Below are 22,517 nucleotides of genomic sequence, written 5' to 3' on the forward strand. Positions count from 1 at the left end.
GAAGCCTCGGCTACAAGCTCATTCATTCAGAGATAGAGCCGGCAAGGACTACAAGACTCAGTGAAGCTCATTAGAAATGAGTAGAGAGAGTTGGGGCTTCCCCAGCAGCTCAGTGGTAAAGAATCCACCTGCCAATGCAGGAGACATGGGTTTGATCCCTGAGTTGGAAAGATCCCCTGGAGGAGAGCATGGCAACCCGCTCCAGTATTCTTGCTTGGAGAATCCCATGAACAGAGGATCCTGGCTGACTACAGCCTATGGGGTTGCAAAGAGTCAGACACACTGAAGCAACTGATGGTGACAGAGAGCATTGAGTATAAACATGGAGAGTTCTAGAGGAGTGAGGAGGAGAATGTGGAAGAGGGAGCTGATGGTATTCTTGCCAGAGTAGGCAAAGAGCATCGGCAATGACTGAATATTTTACATTGGAAATACAAAGAAGGGGAGAATTATTTGGGGAGGGACAGGCAGCCCAGAGAGCTAGTAGCAGGGAAAAGGGCCAGGAGAAGGCTGTGGTGATGGTTTGGGTGAGGATGTTAAAGATTTATAGGGTTTTGTATTTATTTGTGAATGGACTTTAATCTCTCAGGTAACCAGGTGGAATGCGACTTTCTGATGACATGCCCCACTGTGACCTCAAACTCAATATGACAACTGAATCTAGTATTTTCTCTTAAGCCAGTGATTCTTCCCAAGGTCACTGTTTCTGTTCTGTATCTCCATTCTTCTCCCAATTCCCCAGCTTCAAAACCACCAAATAATCTGTGGCTCCTTCTCTCTCCTTATTTCTAATGTGAAGTCTTATTGATTCTTTCTTCACCATGTTTTTCAAATCTTTCCCACAGTTCCTCCTGCTGCCCCTAGGGTCCATGTCAGTAGGAAATCATCCCAATCCTCCATAAAAGTGAAATCTACATCCTCAGAGGAGAGCGACAGCAGGAGAATTCTGGCACGGGAAGGAATAGTCAGATCAATGCCTTCCCCCTAATTCTTATCCATGGGAGATGTCTTGCTATCTGCTGTCACCATGCCATCCTAATTTAGAAGGTCTGATGCTCAATTCTTTCAATATTCAGCCCAGACCATGGATATAAGACTTTTCCCTTAACACCACACAGCAGAGACAGTACAAGGCTGGAATGTTTAATTAAGATTTTAAAGCTACGGGAAGACAACAGGAAGAGTACTGCAATATCAATCAGGCCCTCTGGCTCACAAGCTGTGACATCCACATCTTCAGCTTGGGGCCCTGTCCAAAAGGCTGTTCTAAAGTTCAGATGAGTCCTCTCCCAACCCAGGAGCTCCCTCAAGGATGTCTAGGCTCCTCAAAGCCCAGAATCCCCCGAGGAAAGCCCCATGAGAGAGGAGGCACTCCTCCCTTCCCCGCTAGTCCAAACCCAATGACTGTGTGCTTCAAGACATGTGGACAGAGACACTCATCAGGTCTTGGGTTGTCCTGGTAAAACATCAGAATTCTCCCAAACGGCCACTGATACCAAACAAGCTAAGTGATGGTACATCCATCCTATGTGGCACAGAAATATGTGTGACATGGGAAGATGTGCAGACTGTATTATGGAAAAAATAAGATAGGCTATAAAATAGTATATATAGAATGAGCTCTTTTCCTCTTCTCTCTGCCCTTCAGTAGTTGTAAGCATGGGGTCTGAAGGAACTTCTCTATCGCTAATTCTATCCATTGTCCCCTCAATGACAGTACATTCAAATACTGCTCAAACTTTTCCCCAGTCATGGAATATGATACTCTCTTCTCTGTCTCTAGCTTTGAAAATCCTAGCCTTGTTCAAGATCTGACTCTTCCCCACACCTCCTCTTTAAGCTTGCCTTTGCTTCTCCTGTCTAAAGGGACTCCAGCCTTCAGAGAATCCCTCTCCTACTCCCTGTCTAAAGAGCTCCTTTGAAATGATCTTTCAAATCATGTACTTGTTGACTCGATTTTCAAGTATCAACATCTTTTTTTCCTATGTAAATTATATGCCTTTGGGGCCAGGAAATACACAGATGGTGAGCACTGTACCAGTGTTAATTGATTGATTTCAGGCCCCTGCAATACTTCAGACCACTTTCATGTAATTGAAACAGTACAGAACTTGGCTTTGATGCTGTATTGATGTATATGATGTATTGATGCTGAACAATATAACCCAGATTTAAAACTCCCATGTGCTATTGGTAAGGATGTGAACTGGATACAGCCCTTTGGACAGAAATTCATCTGTGTCTATTAAAAGATTAAATGTATACATTTTGACCTAGCCATTCCACTTATAGAGATGTGTCCTAGAGAAATATTCACAGATGTGTGTAGATATAAATAAGTGAGGATGTTTGCAATATTTTTTATAATCATAAACAAAAATAGAAAATCACATATATGTCCAAAAATAGGAGATGAAACAAATTGCTGTACCAACAAGTGACAAAATACTAGGCAGTCTTTAAAAAGACTAGGTCCATGAGGGTGGGATGATTTGAGATAATAACACTGAAACATGTATATTACCATATGTGAAACAGATCACCAGTCCAGGTTTGATGCATGAGACAGGGTGCTCAGGGCTGGTGCACTGGGATGACCCTGAGGGATGGCATGGGGAGGGAGGTGGGAGGGGTCTCAGGGTGGGGAACATGTGTACACCCATGGCTGATTCATGTCAATGTATGGCAAAAACCACTACAATATTGTAAAGCAATTTGTCTGCAATTAAAATAAATTAATTATTTTAAAAAAATAGAATAAGACTAGGTCCAGATACACTGACATGGAAAGATGTTCAGGATACATTGTAAACTGTTCAAAGCAAATGCAAAACATTATAAAGGATGAATTATTTTTAAAATGTGCATTTAAATGCATCTGTATGCATAAAAAATTTGTCTCGTTCACACCAAATTACTAACAGGCAGTGTCCCTAGGAGTAGGATTTTAGGAAGAGAAACTTCCAATTTTTACTAAATGCATGTCCATACTGCTTTAAGGAGTTTTTCCCAATAACCGTGAATACTTTTATATTGTTTAAATGAAAACCTACCCTCTCAAAACAAGTTGAAAAACAAAAACAAAATAAACAGGAAGCTACTATACCGTCAAGAAGAGGCTAGCTACTAACATGCCTATTTGATTACGGGGCTGGTGGAACTTAGGTTCAAGCATGGAGCCGGGTCAGGCTGTCCTGTGGCTTTGCCTTATTAGATTTTTTCAACCATGCTTTTCTCTGCATATGCCTACAAGATGGTCAGTTAGTCTTGGCAGTTGAGGCTAGGGAGTGATAAAAAAGGACAGAGGAGCAGAGAGGGAGCTGGCTCAGACCAGGGTGAGACTAAATTCCCTCCCCAGGCCCCTGATGGCCACCCAGACCCCAGCAACCCAGCTGCCCCTCAGGAACCCTTCCTGACCTCTGAACTCTCATCCCCTAAACCATACTCGACTTCTTTCTAGTTTCTACAGTTTGTGCTGTTCTGTGCTTAGGTGCTCAGTCGTGTGTGACTCTTGGTGATCCCATGGACTGTAGCCCACCAGGCTCCTCTGGATTCTCCAGGCAAGAATACTGGAGTGGGTTGCCACACCCTCCTCAGGGGATCTTCCCAAGCCAGGGATTGAACCCAGGTCTCTCACATTGCAAGTGGATTCTTTACCAGCTGAGCTACCCAGGAAGCCCTTTCACCGTTTAGCCCTAAATTATATTGCCGTGTTTTAGTCTTCCCTCATGAGAGCCTCAGGGACAAGCAGGACAACATTTTGGATCAGTGAGGTGATCCTAGTCTTTTATCCCATCATGGGTCCTCTTCTTGTCTGAACATTTGAATAATATTTTCCTAGTCTTAAAGCTTCACAACAGACTGAGAATATAGACCTCTCTGGAAGGTACAGTCTGAGTCTGTGCTCAGCCACTGACACCTAACCAGGAAAGGATTCAGGGTGGATGGGGCAAGGGAATGGATACCCAAGCCTATGGGAAGGCAGATGGAAAGCGCAGAGCAGAAAAATGAAGCTGGGAGCATGGGAGGAGCCCTCCTCCACCTCACAGGGATCGCAGAGGCTGGCCCATGAGCCAGGATCATGCCTTTGAAGCTAGAGAGCCAGACCCAGTGCTGATGCTCTCAGGGCTGTGCCACAGAAGAGAGGCCAGTGGCAGTGACAGGGCTCAGCGCTCACAACTGAGGGATCACAGCCCAGCATCTGAAGAGCATTTACAAACACAGATGCCGAAGCCCTGCTCTACAGGCTTCCCAGGTGGCTCAGTGGCAAACAATCCACCCGCCAGTGCAGGTTCAATCCCTGAGTCAGGAAGACCCCCTGGAGAAGGAAATACCAACCCACTCCAGTATTCTTGCCTGGAGAATCCCCACGGACAGAGGAGCCTGGTGGGCTAAGGAGCCTGGTGGGCTACAGTCCCTGGGGTCACAAGAGTTGGACGTGACTGAGCGACTTAGCACACAGCACATAATGTTAAGGTGGGATCATGGTAAGGTGCTAGTGGTAAAGAACCCGCCTCCCAGTGCAGAAGACATTAAGAGGTGTAGATTTGATCCCTGGGTTGGGAAGATCCCCTGGAGAAGGGTATGGCCACCCATTCCATTATTCTTGCCTGGGAAATCTCATGGACAGGACGGCCAGGCGCGCTACTGTCCCTGGGGTGGCAAAAGAGCGGGACATGACTTAACGACTAAATAAAGCCCTACCCCAAGTAATCAATAGGCCTGACCTGAGGTCTAAATGTCTGTAGTTCAAAATGGCTTCCAGATGATGCAGATTCAGGGTCAGACTTGACTATAGAGGGAGCACTGGTATCCCCAGTCCAATGTCATCAGACGGGTGCTGGCAAGCCTGGGCCCACAAGTAGTCACCACCTTCAGATGCCATGTGACCTGAAACAACCGCTGGGTTTCCAGAGAGCTTACCTCTCCTGAACATGGAGTAGTAAGTCTTGGGTGAAAAAGTGCAAATTCCACAAGGAAGGACGACGAGGACATAGGGCCCCACTGTAGCTGCCCTGGCTGTGCTGTGGCTCAGGGAGAGCTTGGGCTGTTTGTGCCCTTGTGCAACTTCTGAGCCATTTCCTGGACTCTGAAATGAACTTTTTACAGGGACAAAACCAAGTGAAGAGTTGAGGACAATTTCCACACAAATAAAGCAGGCTCCAAATATGGCTATTACAGAATCAACCTCCTGGGGTAACCACCTGCAGCGCCAAGATTCACTGGCGATCTGCATTCAACTTCATCTTGTCTTTGGGAATCTGGAATGAATTGGGATAAAAAAACAGATATTTTTAATAATGCCACCCCCCAAAATAAATCCTATCCAGAAATTAACAGCTTTATTCAATTACAGGGGGAGAGAGATTGAGAGGGAGGGTAGAGCATTGATTGCTTCAGTTGCTTTTATTTATTTTTTTTTAACTTTACAATATTGTATTGGCTTTGCCATATATCAACATGAATCCACCACAGGTATACACATGTTCCCCATCCTGAACTCTCTTCCCTCTCCATACCATCCCTCTGGGTCGTCCCAGTGCACCAGCCCCAAGCATCCAGTATCGTGCATCGAACCTGGACTGGCGACTCGTTTCATATATGATATTATACACGTTACAATGCCATTCTCCCAAATCATCCCACCCTCTCCCTCTCCCACAGAGTCCAAAAGACTGTTCTATACATCAGTGTCTGTTTTGCTGTCTCATATACAGGGTTATTGTTACCATCTTTCTAAATTCCATATATATGTGTTAGTATACTGTATTGGTGTTTTTCTTTCTGGCTTACTTCACTCTGTATAATAGGCTCCAGTTTCATCCACTTCATTAGAACTGATTCAAATGTATTCTTTTTAATGGCTGAGTAATACTCCATTGTGTATATGTACCACAGCTTTCTTATCCATTCATCTGCTGATGGACATCTAGGTTGCTTCCATGTCCTGGCTATTATAAACAGTGCTGCGATGAACATTGGGGTACATGTGTCTCTTTCAATTCTGGTTTCCTCAGTGTGTATGCCCAGCAGTGGGATTTAATTTCTCTTAGAAATAATGTCTTTAATTGTTCAAATGTCAAACATAGAATATTTTTTTAATGTATTTACAGGAGAGCCGCCAGCCTCTTCCCCGTGAAGAAGTAAATCAAATCCACCACGACTGCAAATGCATGGGGCTTCTGATTGGCAGAGGCGGCCTTTTCTCTCAGGTAAGAAAAAGGCTGGTCTTTACCTATCAGTTTAGGTAGGCATCTCCTAATGTCCCGACGCTGGTCCCTTACCTTCACGCCTGTGAGAGGGGAACCCAGTTCCACTTCGTCTAGGCCTCACTGCTGGGTGCTGTGTTTAGTCACTCAGTCGAGTCTGACTCTTTGTGACCCCATGGACTGTAGACCACCAGACTCCTCTGTCCATGGAATTCTCCAGGCAAAAACTCTGGAGTGGATTGCCATGCTCTCCTCCAGGGAATCTTCCCAAGCCAGGGATTGAACCCAGGTCTCCTACATTGCAGGCAGATTCTTTACCATCTGAGCCACCAGGGAAGCCCAGCCTTTACAGCTCAGATGTTTACAAAAGAAAGGGACAGTTATACCTTTAGGCCACTAGAGGGCGCCATGCCAAATGGTTTGGTTCCCACTGTTCTGCGGGGAATGGACACAGGGGACAGTCTAAGGTGGCAGAAACGGACTGTACTGACAAACCAGAGGACTTACAGGACGGGTTATAACAGTGTCATAACGGTCATGCATAAATAGCTTGTCTCATGTATGAATTAGTTCTGACCCCTGTAAAAGCAATCCTAGCTATTTTGAACTCAGTGCTAGACTCTAACCCTGTGAATCCCAGTCTACCAAGCTTTAGTGGCCGCTGTGGCCAGGAGCAATGTCACAGTGCTGGCAGGCCCAGGTGACCCTGTGGAGGAGGCGGGGGACCACCCTGGCTGGGTCCCTGATGAAGAACTCAAAAGCAGCCACTCCCAGGGCCCTTTTCCTTCAGGCTGGGAAAGGCAGAGACCAAGCTCTCCCTGCCCCAAACTCCTGGAAAAGCCAAGCACAACCCTGCAGTCCGGACCCTGGAGTGGCCCTGCCGTGGGCAGGGGCTGCTACTGCTGTACAGTGAGCTGCCCACTCCATCTCTCACATCCCAGGACCCTCTCCAGGAATATGTTCCAGGACAGAGATTAAAGATTTAGGGTCACGCCTGTTCCTCCCCTAAGTTGTCCTTGGCCTTTGGCCTCTTTCTTTCCCATTTCAAACATGGGTCATCCTTATTTCAGCAAGCACTCTTGACCGATGCTTCTTAGAGAAAATGGAAGCTATTAGGCAAGGTCCCTGCAGACGCTTCTCTGTCAGAGCCATTTCCCACCTCTCCTAAAGGTTAGGGAGAACGAGTCATCCCTCCTGTTCAGATCTGGATCTGCCACCTGTGCTCTGGACCCTCCGCACCCCCTCCACTTAAGGAAACAGGTCTGGGTCCTCTTGTTTCTGCAGCTTTTCCTTAGCTTCCCATCAGCTTGTAAACAAAGAGACTGAAAGCTCTCCCAGCCCAAACCAAACCATAGCAAACAAAACCAGAGGAGCACTTTTGCCTGGAAATGCTGTTTTGTCTAGTCCTGGTCCTAGATATTTTTCCATATGAATCAGAGAAAATTAATGATTCAAAATCCCAAGATGGGCTACTTATGAAATAAGATAGGAAACAATTCATTGTTTACTTGCTTCGTTATTCCTTAGTTACCTGGCACACACGTAAGTGCTAAGGAGCCACTGGTAGGCTGGATACAAAAGCTACAATGATAAATAAGATTTATCCTTCCCTCCATGGAGTTGGCAGAGGAGAAAGGCATAAACAGGAAATTATAATACAATATAGGAAGCTGGCGGATAACCATAAAAAGGGATAGTATAGGAGGAAAGAGAAGGGACTCCTGGGTCAGCTTTTCTGGCTAGGCTGAGCCTTAAACAGTGATAAACTCTCAAAGCACACATAGAAACATGGCAGTGTTTGAAGAGCTACACACACAAACACACTCACACAAACACACACATACCATGGGACTGGAGCAGGAGATGGGAGGCTGTGAGTAGTAAAGATGAGAAGTCTTACTACTTTTCAGACCCTGTTCGAAAACTCTTTGCATACATTGATTCATTTAATCCTCTCAACACACCTATGAAATAAGCATTATTATCCTTATTTTACAGATGAAGAAAAGCAGGCACAGAGAGGTTAAGTAAGTTGCCCAAGTCGCACAGCTAGGAAGGTGCCCAAGTCACACAGGATCCAGACTCAGGCAGCCTGATTTCTGAATCTGTCCTCTGAGGAAGGCAAAGCTGAGGGGATGTGACTGGAGACAGGGAGTGCAGGTGGAGGCTGATGATTTTGTTTGATCTGGAACAGCAGCAGTAGCGATAGAGGAGAAACAGAGAGCAGTCGGGCAGGGAAATGCACAGGGCTTGGGTATGAAGGAAGGGGAACGTCAGGGATGACTCCCTCGGGTCTAACTTGCTTTAGGGAGTGTGAGGATAAGTGCAGCTTCAGACTTGTTCCCTTTCCTTCTTAGACAAGTCTGTAGATCAGAGGAAAAAAATAAGGTGAGGATCACAATTTGGAGGTCATCAACGTAGAAGTGGGGAGTGGAGGAGATCTCCTGGGAAGGGAGTCTGGATGTGAAATGCAGAGAGGTGAGGAGAGACACATGGGTCATATCAGCATTTAAAGGGCAGGTGGAATAAGAGGTACCCAGATGGAGACAAAACACTGGCAGAGAGGGACCTCCCTGATGGGCCAGTGCTAAGACTCCTCGCTCTCAGTGCAGGGGGCCCGCGTTCGATCCTTGGTCAGGGAACTACATGCCACAACTAAGACCTGGCACAACCAAAGAAATAAATATGTAAAAAACAACAACAACAGGCAGAGCTGTGAGGAGAGTGGGAGGCCATGGAAGCAAGAGTGGAGAGGTTCGGGAAGCGGGAGGGATTGGAATGCTAATGCGGATGAGAAGACCAGAAAGGATAAGGGCTGGGATGTGCTCATTGGATTCTGCACTCAGCAAGTGACTAGTAGCTTTAGTCAAAGTGGAGTCAGAAGGCTGGTGGGACAGAAACCAGACTGCACTGGGTTGAGATGTGAATAGAGGGAAGGCAGAGTAAAAGATAATGGCCAATAGCATCAACCAGACTTTTTATTTATTAAGTATAATAAAAGGAAGGATAATGTTTGTATGGTAGCTAGAAGGGACCAGGAAGGTCAACACGTTTTTATTTGTATCCAGTACTCTTGCCTGGCCCCTTCATGGGTCACTGCCTTGTCATGGCAAAGGGCTTGTGAACTCAATGCACGCCATTCAGGGCCACTCAAGACAGACAGGTCGTAGCAGAGAGTTCTGACAAAATGTGATCCACTGGAGGAGAGAATGGCAAATCACCCCAGTGTACTTGCTGTGAGGACCTTATGAACTTATATAAAAGGCCACAAAGATGTGACACCAAAAGATAAGTCCCCCAGGTCTGACGTTGTCCAATATGCTACTGGGGAAGAGCGAAGGTTCAGTGTTAAGTGAACCAAGAACTTCCAGATGTCCAAGCTGGGTTTAGAAAATGAAGAGGAACTAGAGATCAAATTGTCAACATTCACTGTATTATAGAGAAAGCAAGGGAATTTCAGAAAAATATCTATGTTTCATTGACTACGCTAAAGCCTTTGACGGTGCGGATTGTGACAAACTGTGGAAAGCTCTTAGAGGATGGGAATATGTACCCATCTCCTGTATGCGGGTCAAGAAGCAACAGTTAGAATCCTGTATGGAATGACTGCATGTTTCAAGATTGAGAAAGGAGTACAACACAGCTGTCTGCTGTCACCCTGTTTATTTCATCTATACGCTGAGTATACCATGAGAAATGCTGGGCTGGATGAGTTACAAGCTGGAAATCAGAATAGGTGGGAGAAATATCAACAACCTCAGATATGCAGACAATACCACTCTAATGTTAGAAAGCAAAGAGGAACTAAAGAACATCTTGATGAGGGTGACGGAGGAGCGTGAAAGAGCCAGCTTTAGACTAAATATTTTTTAAAAACGTAGATAGTGGCATTTGGCCTCATTACTGCATGGCAAATATAAGGGGAAAAGGTGGAAGTAGTGACACATTTCCTCTTTTTTGACTCGAAAATCACAGAGAACAGTGACTGCAGCCATGAAATCAGAAGACGATTGGTCCTTGGCAGGAAAGTGATGACAAACCCTAGTGTGTTGAGAGACATCACTCTGTCAACAAAGGTCCATATAGTCAAGGCTATGGTCTTTCCAGTGGTCACATACCGTTGTGAAAGCTGGACCATAGGCAGAATGCCAAAGAATTGATGCCTTCAAACTGTGGTGCTGGAGAAGACTCCTGAAAGTCCCTTGACAACAAAGAGATCAAACTAGTCACTCTTAAGGGAGATCAACCCTAAATATTCACTGGAAGGACTGATGCTGAAGCTGAAGCTCCAGTATTTTGGTCATCTGATTTGAACAGATGACTCATTGGAAAAATCCCTATTGTTGGGAAGGAGAAGGGCATCAGAGGATGAGATGGCTGGACGGCATCACTGATGCAATGAACATGAATTTGGGCAGACTCTGGGAGATGGTAAGGGACATGGAGGCCTGGCGAGCTGCAGTCCATGGGGTTGCAAACAGTCGGACACAACTTGGCGACTGAACAACAACAGCTCTTACCTGGAGAATCCCATGGATAGGGGAACCTGGCAGGCTACAGTCCATAGGGTCACAAAGAGCCAGACATGACTGAAGAGACCTGGCGTGCATGCATGCATGTGTGGCTTGGATTCGATTTACAAGAGCTTTAAGTGTGCTTATTTATAGGCTGAGGGGAAGTTGAGGAGGAGGTGAAGATGCAAGTGAATGCAGAGATGTTTCCTGGAGGGGAGGTGAATGTCGTTTCGTGGGCCAAAGGCACAGGTGGAAAATTTGGAGTCGAATACTAGAGACAGCTCATTCTCTGAACCTTCAGGCAAGAATATAAGAATGCACGTGGGAGCGAGCAAATTTACAGAGCGCTCTTGCGTGACAGTCTCTGAGAAGCATGAGGCAAGAGTGTTGTGAAACAGAGTGAGGGGTGCGGGAGTTGAGCCAGGGATGACAGAGGACCTGAACGTTTAGGGCTCCAGCAGAAGCAGGACTCTGCTTTACTTGGTGTGTCTGTGCACCAGCGGCTTGAGTTTCTTTACCGCTTCTCAGCTGTCTGTTGGAGCACAGTTCTGTGCTAGCTCTGACCAGGGCTGGGACTTCACTGTGTGGGTACAGCAGCAGGAGGGCAGAAAGGGGCAGGTGAGAGAGTGGTTCATATCCCCAACCCTGTGCTCCGAGCTGGGTCGGAAGGGGAGGCGGAGATCTAGGCGGAGTGACAGATCCACAGAGCATGGAGGCATGAGGAGACTGCTGAAGTTTCCATGAGAAAGGCAGAGGCAGTGGGGATCAGAAATTGAAGAATTCCTAGTGAAGATGAGGCTTGTGGGGCTGGCCTGGGATGTGCAGGAATGCGGAGGAGGATCATAGATGAAGTTTCTGGAAGATGTGGCGATCAAGAAACTGAAAAATGGGACTTCCCTGGTGGTCCAGTGGTTAAGACTCCATGCTTCTAATGCAGGGGGCTCAGGTTCAATTCCTGGTCAAGGAACTAGATCCTACATGCTGCAACTAAGACCCAGCACAGCCAAATAAGTGAAATTAAAAAAAAAGAAATGGAGATGCTAGTTTGCTGGGTTTTACACAGGGACACAGAAGTCAACCTCAGCAGTGGCAGAATTGGAGGGTGAATAGAGGCCTAAGACCTCAGTGGAGGTGGTGCAAGGACCAGGAGGCCAGCAGATGACAAAAATGAAAAGAGGCAGAGAAGATGGTACGAGAATTGTTGAGACTAGAGGATGAATGGCCTGGATACAGCACTGGGTCAGGAGGAGACCAACCCTCGAGGGAAATTTAAGGAATGTTATGAAAGCAAGATGTTGGATTCCCAGTCTAGCGCATTTCCCTGAAATCATAGTTCATTCTGTGGTGACCCTTTCCTCTATTTTTCCTTTGTCTCCTCAGACTTTCCGCATTGCGCCCTCAATGTGCATCACTAAACCAGAAGTTGATTTTGCAGTGGAAGTGTTTCGCTCTGCCTTAATTCAACACATGGAGAGAAGAGCTAAATAAAATTTTCAAGAATAAAAACACCACAAGCCTCAAGAACTCCCCACTTATGTTCAAGAGCTAATCTGAGAAATCCCAAAACCACTGGTCTTGGTTGTATGGTTGACTGCTTACCAGCCATGTTTGTTAGCAGAGTCCCTATTATCCCCTATTACCTTGAGAAAGCCATCCTTCAGGAAAGGATCTGACTCCCTAGCTCAGAGAATAAACCCTAATTAATCTGGGTTAATTATGGTAACTTGACTCCCCTCTGTGGTGAATGTTTCTACTGATATGTGATATGATTCCTCCAGGAAAATCTTCCAGTGGAGGTGCCTTCAGGGAAATGTTTCTTCATCCTCTGCTCTTCATCTTCAGAAGAGATGTCTTCTTCTTGCACCAAAGCATCAGATGTCAGGGTAGGATGGCTCCAACCACAACAACCACTTTGCAGTCTTGACGACAAAGCTTATTTGCTGAGGTTGGAAGGTAGAGAGAAGCTGAGCTCTTAGTGATGTCAACAGGCCACTGACTTACCCTGTCCTGGAGCCACCTTACCTTCAGGCTTCTTATTTTACAAGAAAATAAATCCAATAGACTACACAAGTCTTTTTAATTTTTCTCTTATTACAATCATAAGCATCCTGAGAAATGAGGCAGAAAATACCCCATGTAGATAACTGTCCTGTCCTTTGACTCCCTTAAAATGTTTATCAGAGTCTTCTTTGTCTCCGCTGCCATCATCTTACCCTGGACTAAATTCTCATTACTCCTATTTTTTTAATACTATGTCTGAAATTATTTATAACAAGACTTGTAGCAGTCTACACATATTTTTATACTTTCTGTTTTTAATATTCATTTCCAATGTGGTTGATCACAGGATATTGAATATAGACAGTTTCCTGTGCTATACAATAGGACATTGTTGTTTATCCATTCTAAATTAATAGTTTACCCATTCTAAATATCCATTCTAAATGTAATCTAGATGTAATAGTTTACAGCTACCAACCCCCAAACTCCTAGTCCATCCCTCTCCCTCCCTGGCTCCCCTTTGGCAACCACAAGTCTCTTCTCTATATGTCTAGGAGTCTGCTTTCATTTTGTAGATTCCTATTAAAATAGCCTCCAAGAAGTTCCCAAACTTTATCATCATTAGAATGCACATTCATAGCACTTCTTTTCCATACATGTGCACCACTTGTCTTAAAATTGACTTAATAGGGCTTCCCTGGTGGCTCAGTGGTAAAGAATCCGCCTGCCAATGCTGGAGACACTGTTTGAAGATCCCACATGCTGCGGAGCAACTGAGCCCATGTGCCCCAACTATTCCTCCTGTGCTCTGGAGCCTGGGAGCCACAACTACTGAAGCCCAAGCACCCTAGAGCCTGTGCTCCATGACAAGAGCAGCCACCACAATGAGAAGCCCGCGCACTGCAGCCAGAGAGTAGCGCCTGCTTGTCGCAACTGGAGAAGAGCCTGTGCAGTGATGAAGATCCAGTACAGCCAAAAATAAATAAGTTTTGTCACTTATTTTTTATAAAAGATACTGGCCAGCTGAGACCCTCTCCTTAACACAATCAGAAGATCCATAAAACTGAATGGGAAGTCATTTTCTCAGCCTGTCATTCAGTTACTTTGAGCTGTGTCCCAGTTTGAAGCGCCGTCCCAATGGTCTACCCCTGAAGTGTTTGTTCCACCCAGACATGCTGCACCTCACTGCCAGGTTTGTCTCCCTCAGGCATTGACTTAAAAATGGGCTTCCCTTGCACAAAACTTTCCAGTGGCTCTGCACATTCCTTTAGATAAGATTAAAATCCCTGTAACAAGGAGCTCAATGCCTTCTCATAAGCCAGTACCCAAACAGAGCAAACACTTCAGAAATGCTCTGTTTGGGCACAATGGAAAGTTGATCGGATTATGGGCCAAATAACCTGAATTCTAAACTCAGTTCTCCCATGAATTGGCTATAGATGACCTTGGCAAGGACTTTTCACCTCTGTTTGACCTCCTTTTCCCAGGCATATCAGTGCTTGCCCTTCCTACTTTCTAAGTTGTCCTGGGAATCAAGTAAGCTATCAGATATATAAGTGCTTGCAAACTAATGAACCAAGCAAATAGCAATTTCCACTTCCAAGCTATATTCCCTTTCTCTCCTTCACAATAAAATCTCCTAAGAGCAGTTTTTTTGTTTTTTTGTTTTTTTTGCTCCAGTGTACTTCCTTGCCTCCTGTCATGCCTCAATAACTAGGACCTCATTCTGGCCTCTTGTTTTTGGGCAGCTGCTTTCTCTAAAGGCCACTAGTGACTTTCATATGGCCCAAATCTTATGGCCAAAATGTTTCCTTTGAATGTTCTTTCTAAACAACTGCTGCTTCTTGAGCTGATTTCCTTAGATTCTGCGTTGTGGTCCTTCTATCTCAGGTGCCACCTTCTCAGTCTCCCTGGCAACTTCTCCACTACAGGGTTCTGTCCTGGGCCATTTGTTCCTTGCTAGACTGTCTCCCTATCAGCAGCCTCATCTACTTGGGAAATTTCCCCTAACTTGACTACACTGATGACTCGCAAATATTCATCCTATAGACTCAACCTGTTTGAAAGTGAAAATGAAAGCCATGGACTGTCGCCTGCCAGGTCCTCTCTCCATGGAATTCTCCATGGAAGAATACTGGAATGGGCAGCCCTTCCCTGCTCCGGAGGATCTCCCCAGCCCAGGGGTCCACCTGGTGCCTCCTGCACTGCAGGTAGATTGTTTACCAGCTGAGCCCCAATTCCAAGATTTTAGCTGTTTAGACACCTTCATTTGGATGTCACCAGGACACTTCAAATTCAACATTTCTAACACAAAACACACTCAATTTCTCTCCTACAGTGAATTTCTTCTTGATTAATGAAACTTTTGTCTCAGGTGCATCATTTAGGGCATCATTTTTATCCAAGTTATCTTTTTGCCTTTCACGCTGAGACAAGCTGTGACCTGGGGACCCTTTGCAGCAGTGCTGCAATGCTTGCACCTGGACACACCTTTCCTCGAGCAACAAAATGCAAAGAAATTATATGGGACTAAAAATAACTGCATGCTTACACAGTTGGGGCAAATTCTGGACAAAAGATAGAAAAAGACCAAAAAGCCCAACTGCCACTATTGAAGAGCCTGGAGCAAAAGCAGTCTACTGTGCATGCGCCTTGTACACAATACCACCTAATGGGTGGGCAGACCACCTAAGCCACTCCTAGACACACTACTACCCTTATCCCATATAAGGAATAATCTCACCTCAGGGAGCGAGCTAGCAAGGGTTGTTTGCTCTCTCACTCCCCTCTGCTGCAGCAGGGGCCCCATTAAAAACTTGCCTGAATTTCTTGTCTGGCCTCTGATCACTTTCTATTGATTAAGGAGGCCAAGAATCCTCCTTGGTAACAATATAATAACTCTCATAAATACTTCCTTCAATGTAAGTTTTCCGATACGACCCATTTATACCAAAACTGTCGTAATTTGAGTCGTCATCCTCTCTCCTGAATGGTTTCAACTACCTCCTAACTGATATTCTGGACTCCTTCCCAACCTATTGTCTACATTGATTCAAAGTCAGTTAATTAAAGGACAAATATGATTGCATCTCTCATCTTATGAAGGCTTTGAGGGCTCCTATTGCCCATGGAACGAAGTCCAAATTCCAACTATTGTGGCATTCAAGAGCTTTCACAGTTTGTCCCCTAAGTTTTCAAGTTCCCTTTTTTCTTCCCACGTCATGCATATTGTTTCTTTGCATCTATAGTTCACTCTACTTGGAACATTTTTCTGGTCTTCTTTGTCAGTGAAAATTAAAAGATTGGGGAGACTGCACAAGAAAGACAGCATTTCCTTCTGTGTTCCTTCTGTGTTCAAAGCCTTCCCATTTCTGATATTTCTTTTCTTTCCAGATAAAGAAAAAGGGGAAAACATTGAAAATAATGTTTACATCAACCATTTAGAAATTTAATAAAATATGAAGAGAAAAAAAAAACACATTTAAAACAAAATACAAATTAAAAAAAAATTTTTTCATGCCTAGGCCAAGATGCCCGCCATGCAGGACACCCTGTCTTGGAAGAAGGGGCCTGAGGGATTTAACTCATAGAACGTATTCCTTGTGGCTTCCTGGACGCCACAGGATCTTGTGTACATCTAGGACTACACCTTGATAGTCTCCCACCTCTTGGAGTCCTTGCAGAGGAAAAGCAGAAATGGAATTCTGAACCATAGCCTGGTCCTACGCCTCATTTATCCAAGTGCTTTGGTCAGGATAAACGGCTCCTCTTTCTTGAAGAGCATCTGGTGATTAAGATGCGTGAGCCATCAGAGGCACCGAGCAGGAGGGGCAAGCACTGTGTCCTTAGAGCAAGTCTTCATTTCTTTCACTGGTTTATGCTCATGATGGATTCCTAGTTCTTTCCATCTGGAGCCATGGGTAGGAGTTTAGCACCATCATTTCTTGCCCTTCCATTTTCTGCTCTACCGACAGGAGGTGGGATGTAAGCCAGCTTACATAAGACAAGAAATCCACATGCTTGCCAACTCTTTTCTATTTCCTTTCTTATTGAAACTGCCTAAAGTGAAGGTAATGAATGCTCAGCTGAAGTAAACTTTTTTCCTCCACAAGGAACATATTGACAGTTAATCATGTGATGAGAATATAATATTAAAATGTTGGCAGCTGTTTAAAACCCTTGAAATGACAATCCCCTCAGGAGGGAGTAATTAAAAAAAAAAAAAACCATGAAGCTTTGATTATACCATCAATAATAATAATTTTAAAGAGATGTAAAATAACACTGATAAACTAGTAATACAGCAATAAACTATGCCCTTCTTTGTGTTTCAATGCTCCATCTTTTACATCAATGTAGTTTTAACTTTCCAGTAATTCAAAATAACCTCCTAAGGTGTCTGTAATCTCTGGGAGGATTTGATTCTTCTTCCACATTTAGATCCCACTTAAATCATCAGCATTGGCCACTTCATCACCACTTCATGCCAGAGCATCATGGTCATGTTTCGAAAGTAGGTTTGAAGTTTCCAGGCCCTGTGGCAGCACATTGCTCTGGTTACTTAAAAGCTGAAGCCACATTTCCAACTAAGGGACGAACAGTAAATGTGGCACAGCTTTGCCCATTAAAACCAGGCACAGTCATAGAACACAACACCACAAATTATCTCAGCAAAAAGAAAGGGCCACCTAAGTCACTCAGTAAGAGTGAAGACGCAGAACCAAAGGCTCAGTTATGCCCACCCCTTTGGGTTTAGTTCAGATAAAGGTAGGCCAACCTGATCTGACTGGTGACAGACGTAAGGAGTGTTGGCAGAACTGGCAACGTTGTGCTAGTAATCCAGGATGGAGAACATAGAGATGTCAAGAACGTGATTTCATCAAGAACTGGTTGGGGAGGGTCCTTGCAGACAGCAAGCAATGAAAACACAAACTTTTAATTAGACGAGACAAAATGATGTGATGGAGGGAGACTGCACAAGTTCTCCATGTGTTTTGTCTTGGGCAAATTAACCTCTCTGAGCTGAAGTTTCCTTGGGTCCAAAAAAGAAGATAGTATAATATAGGCACATGGGACCTTTGGGAGGATTTAAATAAGCAAATACACTGGCAGCTGCTCAGTGAATATTAACTCTTTCTTTAGCGTCCCTTTCCTTTTGACACAGAACTTGCTTAGTTGCACTTGGCTCTCACCATCTGAGAAAGATGTCAATGCCTGTGGAGACATCTTACCTCTTAACCAGACTCTAAACTCCTGGTGACCTTGTCTTCTCCATCCTCATATACATCAGGCCTAACGCAGTGCCCCTCACAGAAAGGCAGAAACTAACAGCTGAGAGTGCTGTGTGCATTTATCAACAGATGCTACACTTAACCAACAGCTTAAGGCAGCAATTAGCTTATCTGAAATAAACATTCAGCCATCTGATAGGGGCTTGTATGTGTTTATTCAGAAATATAAATTATATATATTGATAAATATACAATATTTAGAATGTATATATGAATAGGAACAAATAATATATAAAGAAATCTCTATTTAGAAAAAAAAAATATATATACACACACACACACACACACACACACACACACACTTAGATCTTGGTAATAAAGCACCAGAGGTAACTTTAGAAAGAAAAGGAAGCCTTGCTTGGATGAATTGTGAGGCTGTACTATCCACAGGCTTTCCTGGAGGCTCAGATGGTGAAGAATCTGCCTGCAGTGTTGGAGACTCATGTTTGATCCCTGGATCAGGAATATCCCCTGGAGAAGGAACTGGCTGCCCACTCCAGTATTCTTACTTGGAGAATCCCATCGACAGAGGAGCCTGGCGGGCTATAGTTCATAGGGTCACAAAGAGTCAGACATGACTGAAGTGACTGAACACAATATCTGCAGGAGGAATCTAGAGGGTTCCTGGGCATCTCATATTCATTTTCCCCAGGGATCAAATCCAGGTCTCTTGCATTGTAGACAGACAGTTTACCATCTGAGCCACCAGGGAAGTCCATTCATTTTCCAAGGGGACTGCAATTCTCTGTACTCTGCTATAGGCCCCTAGTTCACACCCCTGCCCTTCTCATTCTCAGTAAGTGATGGTCCTTTATCAGAAAAACACTGGAATTATCCAGCAAGAATTCTGATCACATCACTCTCCTGCTTAATACCTACGGTCTAATGTCCTCCCACTAGTCTGTCTCTGGCTGGCGTCCAGGCCCGGTGGCCCTGCACCTTTCCCTGACTTCTGCATGCCTATTTTTCCCCCAAAATGCCCCCAATCCCAGGGCTGCTTCACCATGCTCTCTCTGCCCGGAGCCCTCAGGCTTTTTCACCAGCTACCTCTTCCTCAGCCTTCACAGAGCCAATCATCACATTCACAGTCAGGCTATTTTACATAAAACCTACACCTCAGCACACAGCTATTCTTCAGGATCTTAGCTTGAATTGTTCTTTCTCTTCTGAATTTTCAACTTCTACATTCTTTTTCTTCTTTCTCTCAGCCTAAAAACATACCTGTCTCTCCATTTAAAAAAAAAAAAAAGTCTTTCAAATGTAGATCTTTTTCCTGAAAAGCTGCTAAGAAAAAATCCTGAGCACTGCTATATCACTCCCTCACTGCTCCTCTCTCAGTACCCCACAAGCTGGCTTCTGAGAAACTATTCTTGCAAAAGTGACCTACAACCCCTGTGACGGTGAATTTTATGTGGCAACTTGACTGGGCCACTTGGTGCCTAGATAACTCATGAAATGTTATTTCTGGACATGTCTGTGATGGAAGAGATTGGCATTTGGATTGCTGGGTTGAGTAAAGCAGATGGCCTGCCCAAGGTGGATGGGCATCACACAATGTGTTGAAGACTTGAACAAAAAGGTGGGAAAAGATTGGATTTTCCCTCTGCCTGACCACTTGTGCTAGGCCATCCATCTCCTCTGTCCTCAGCACACCTGGTTCTCAGGCCTTCAGACCCCAGCGGAAATCTATGCCATCAGCCCCTGAGGCTCTCGGGCCTTCAAACTGTACCAGCCTGCAGACAATAGACCAGGGAACTTCCCAGTCTCCATAATCACATGAGCCAATATCTTATAATAAATCTAAATTTGGATAACATATGGATATGTAGATCTATAGCTATATCTCTTTTTAACTACATAGCTGTGTACATTATTATACACTTTATGTACACTATACACTTTATGTACACTATACACTTTATACACATATGCATATCATTATATACATAGCTATGTATGTATATGTATAAATATAACTCCTATTGATTCTGTTTCTCTGAAAAGCCCTAATATAACCTTCTAACTGCCAAATTCAGCCCTCACCTCACTTAGAATGTCTGTGGCAGCTGAGATTATTGGCATTTTCTCCTATTTTTTTAATGGCTCCATGGCCTTCCAATCTCCTATTATCTCTTTGGGCATCCCAGATGGCACTACTTGTAAAGAACTCAGATGCCAATGCACAAGATATAAGAGATGTGGGTTCGATCCCTGGGTTGGGAAGATCCCCTAGAGGAGGGCATGGCAACCCACTCGAGTATTCTTGCCTGGAGAATCCCATGGACAGGAGCCTGGCAGGCTACAGTCCATAAGATTTCGAAGAGTCAGAAATGATTGAAATGACTTGGCATGCAGGCACTCTCTCTTTAGTCCTTTTCATTCTCATGCATTTGTTTTCGTTCAGTTTGCTCTTTAACGCTGGTGTACCTGCTGGACTTTTATCTTGATCTCTTTTTTCCCCTCTCCATATACTTTATCTGTGTGATTTCATTCAATATCCATGATGGCTTTACTTTCTAGATGCTGATGATTCCCAAGCACATGTCCAGGGCAACCTCCTTCTGGCCTACAGATTCACATCGTCAGCAGCTCCTTGAACATGTTTGCTAGGTATCTATTGTGTTTTCTTCCTCCCCCTGGAGCACATATGCTCTCCTGGCCTCAGGAGATATTGATTGTGCCCACTACCTTCTTGCCATGAGAGCCTGGCACCAGTAATCACTGTCCCCTAAATCAGTCTTAACAAAACTTCTGATTCTTGCATGCCCCCTGCCATCCTTTTGTACTGCCCCACTCCCCCTAATCACAGCTTTCTTGCCTCCTCTAACTATCAGCCTATCCGTGGCTGCCATGAGTGACTGGGAGTCTCATGGCTGGCCTTTGGCACACTTAGGGCCTTTCTTGTCCTACTCATTGCTCTGCTCCCTTCCTTGTCTCATTGCCCAGCTTGAAAATGATTACCTCATCCTCACTTATGAAGAGTTAAGCAGCTGGCCTTTCTGTTATCTAACTCCTTCTCTGCTCCAGCTAAAAAGTCCCAACTTACAGGCATTGTTGATTGCCACTTGAGGCAAATTTTTTAAAAGCGAGGAGGTAGGAGGAGAGAGTGAAAATTATGCCAGAAATAAAATATTTAAAAAAATTTTTTTTTCTTCCTGCGATGGTACTGGGGATGGGGAACGTCAGTGTAGTGAGTGAACTCTAGCAGAGCTGTCATTAAAAACCACTCTTCTGCTGGAGCTGGTGTCTAGCTAGCTCCATTCAGCACTACTATGTAGCACCAGGACTTGGCACAGGGGCCTGACCCATGCTCTTGGTGGTCCTGTGCCAATTTCATCAACCTGGGCAGGAGGGTCCTCTTTATTCTTGGTAACATCCCTGAAGTCAACTACTAGACCCTGGGAGCCATCTCCAGTAAGCTCCCTGCTTCTTTCTTTTTAGCAACATCCTACCCTCCATCCTCTGTTTAGCAGGAGCATTGCTGACCTTCCCAGGAGCACTGCTTGCCTTCCCAGGAGCATTGCTCTCCTTTACCTGCTCACCTCTTCTCCTATGTCTTCAAGCAGAATCTTTAAACCCAGAGTCAACTCCTCCCTTACTCCTCTAGCTCTTCCAGAGAGACTGTGGGGAGAGGAGGTGGGTTTTGGTACAAGAAAGCAAGATATATTATCATTCAGCCTTTTTAGTACAGCAAAGAAAGAATGGCATTGAAATATGTAAAATATCATGTATGAAATGAGATGCCAGTCCAGGTTCGATGCACGATACTGGATGCTTGGGGCTAGTGCACTGGGACTACCCAGAGGGATGGTATGGGGAGGCAGGAGGGAGGAGGGTTCAGGATGGGGAACACATGTATACCTGTGGCAGATTCATTTTGATACTTGGCAAAACTAATACAATTATGTAAAGTTTAAAAATAAAATAAAATTTAAAAAAAAAAGGAAATAGTTTAATTTCTATATTAGAGTTTTAAAGATTCTGACTTTGCCACTCTTGAAAATATCTTTCAGAAATGCATGCTATCTAGATATGCAATTTAAAAAAGAATATATTTGTAAGAAACTAAAAATAGAGCTACCATATGACACTGCAATGTCACTTCTGGGCATAAATCCAGAGAAAAACATGATACAAAAGGATACATGCACCCTAATATTCACTGAAGCACTGTTTACAGTAGCCAAGACATGGAAGCAATCTAAATGTCCATCGACAGAGGAATGGATAAAGAAGATGTGGTACATATATACAATGGAATATTACTCAGCCATTAAAAAGAATGAAATAATGCCATGTACAACATGGATGGACCTAGAGATTGTCGTGTTGAGTGAAGTAAGTCAGACAGAGAAGGAGAAATATCTTATGACATCCCTTATATGTGGAATCTAAAAGAAATGATGTAAATGAACTTGCAAAACAGAAAGAGACTCACAGACTTAGAGAATGAACTTATGGTTCCCAGAGGGAAGGATGGAAGGAAGGGATAGTTAGGGAGT

General features: G+C 44.4%; 1 protein-coding gene across 1 annotated transcript in view; it reads left to right on the plus strand.

The window, feature by feature from the left end:
• The window catches only part of AGXT2 (alanine--glyoxylate aminotransferase 2), a 42,277-nt gene extending 30,066 nt beyond the window's left edge, over positions 1-12,211 (plus strand). Inside the window, exons 13-14 of the mRNA XM_005907373.3 lie at positions 6,114-6,212; positions 12,104-12,211. Of these exons, the coding sequence (XP_005907435.1) occupies positions 6,114-6,212; positions 12,104-12,211 (207 nt within the window). The remainder of the gene's footprint in view (positions 1-6,113; positions 6,213-12,103) is intronic.
• The last annotated feature ends 10,306 nt before the right edge of the window (positions 12,212-22,517 follow it).

The sequence above is a fragment of the Bos mutus genome, chromosome 20 (genome assembly GCF_027580195.1).
Source record: "Bos mutus isolate GX-2022 chromosome 20, NWIPB_WYAK_1.1, whole genome shotgun sequence".
Taxonomy (NCBI): domain Eukaryota; kingdom Metazoa; phylum Chordata; class Mammalia; order Artiodactyla; family Bovidae; genus Bos; species Bos mutus.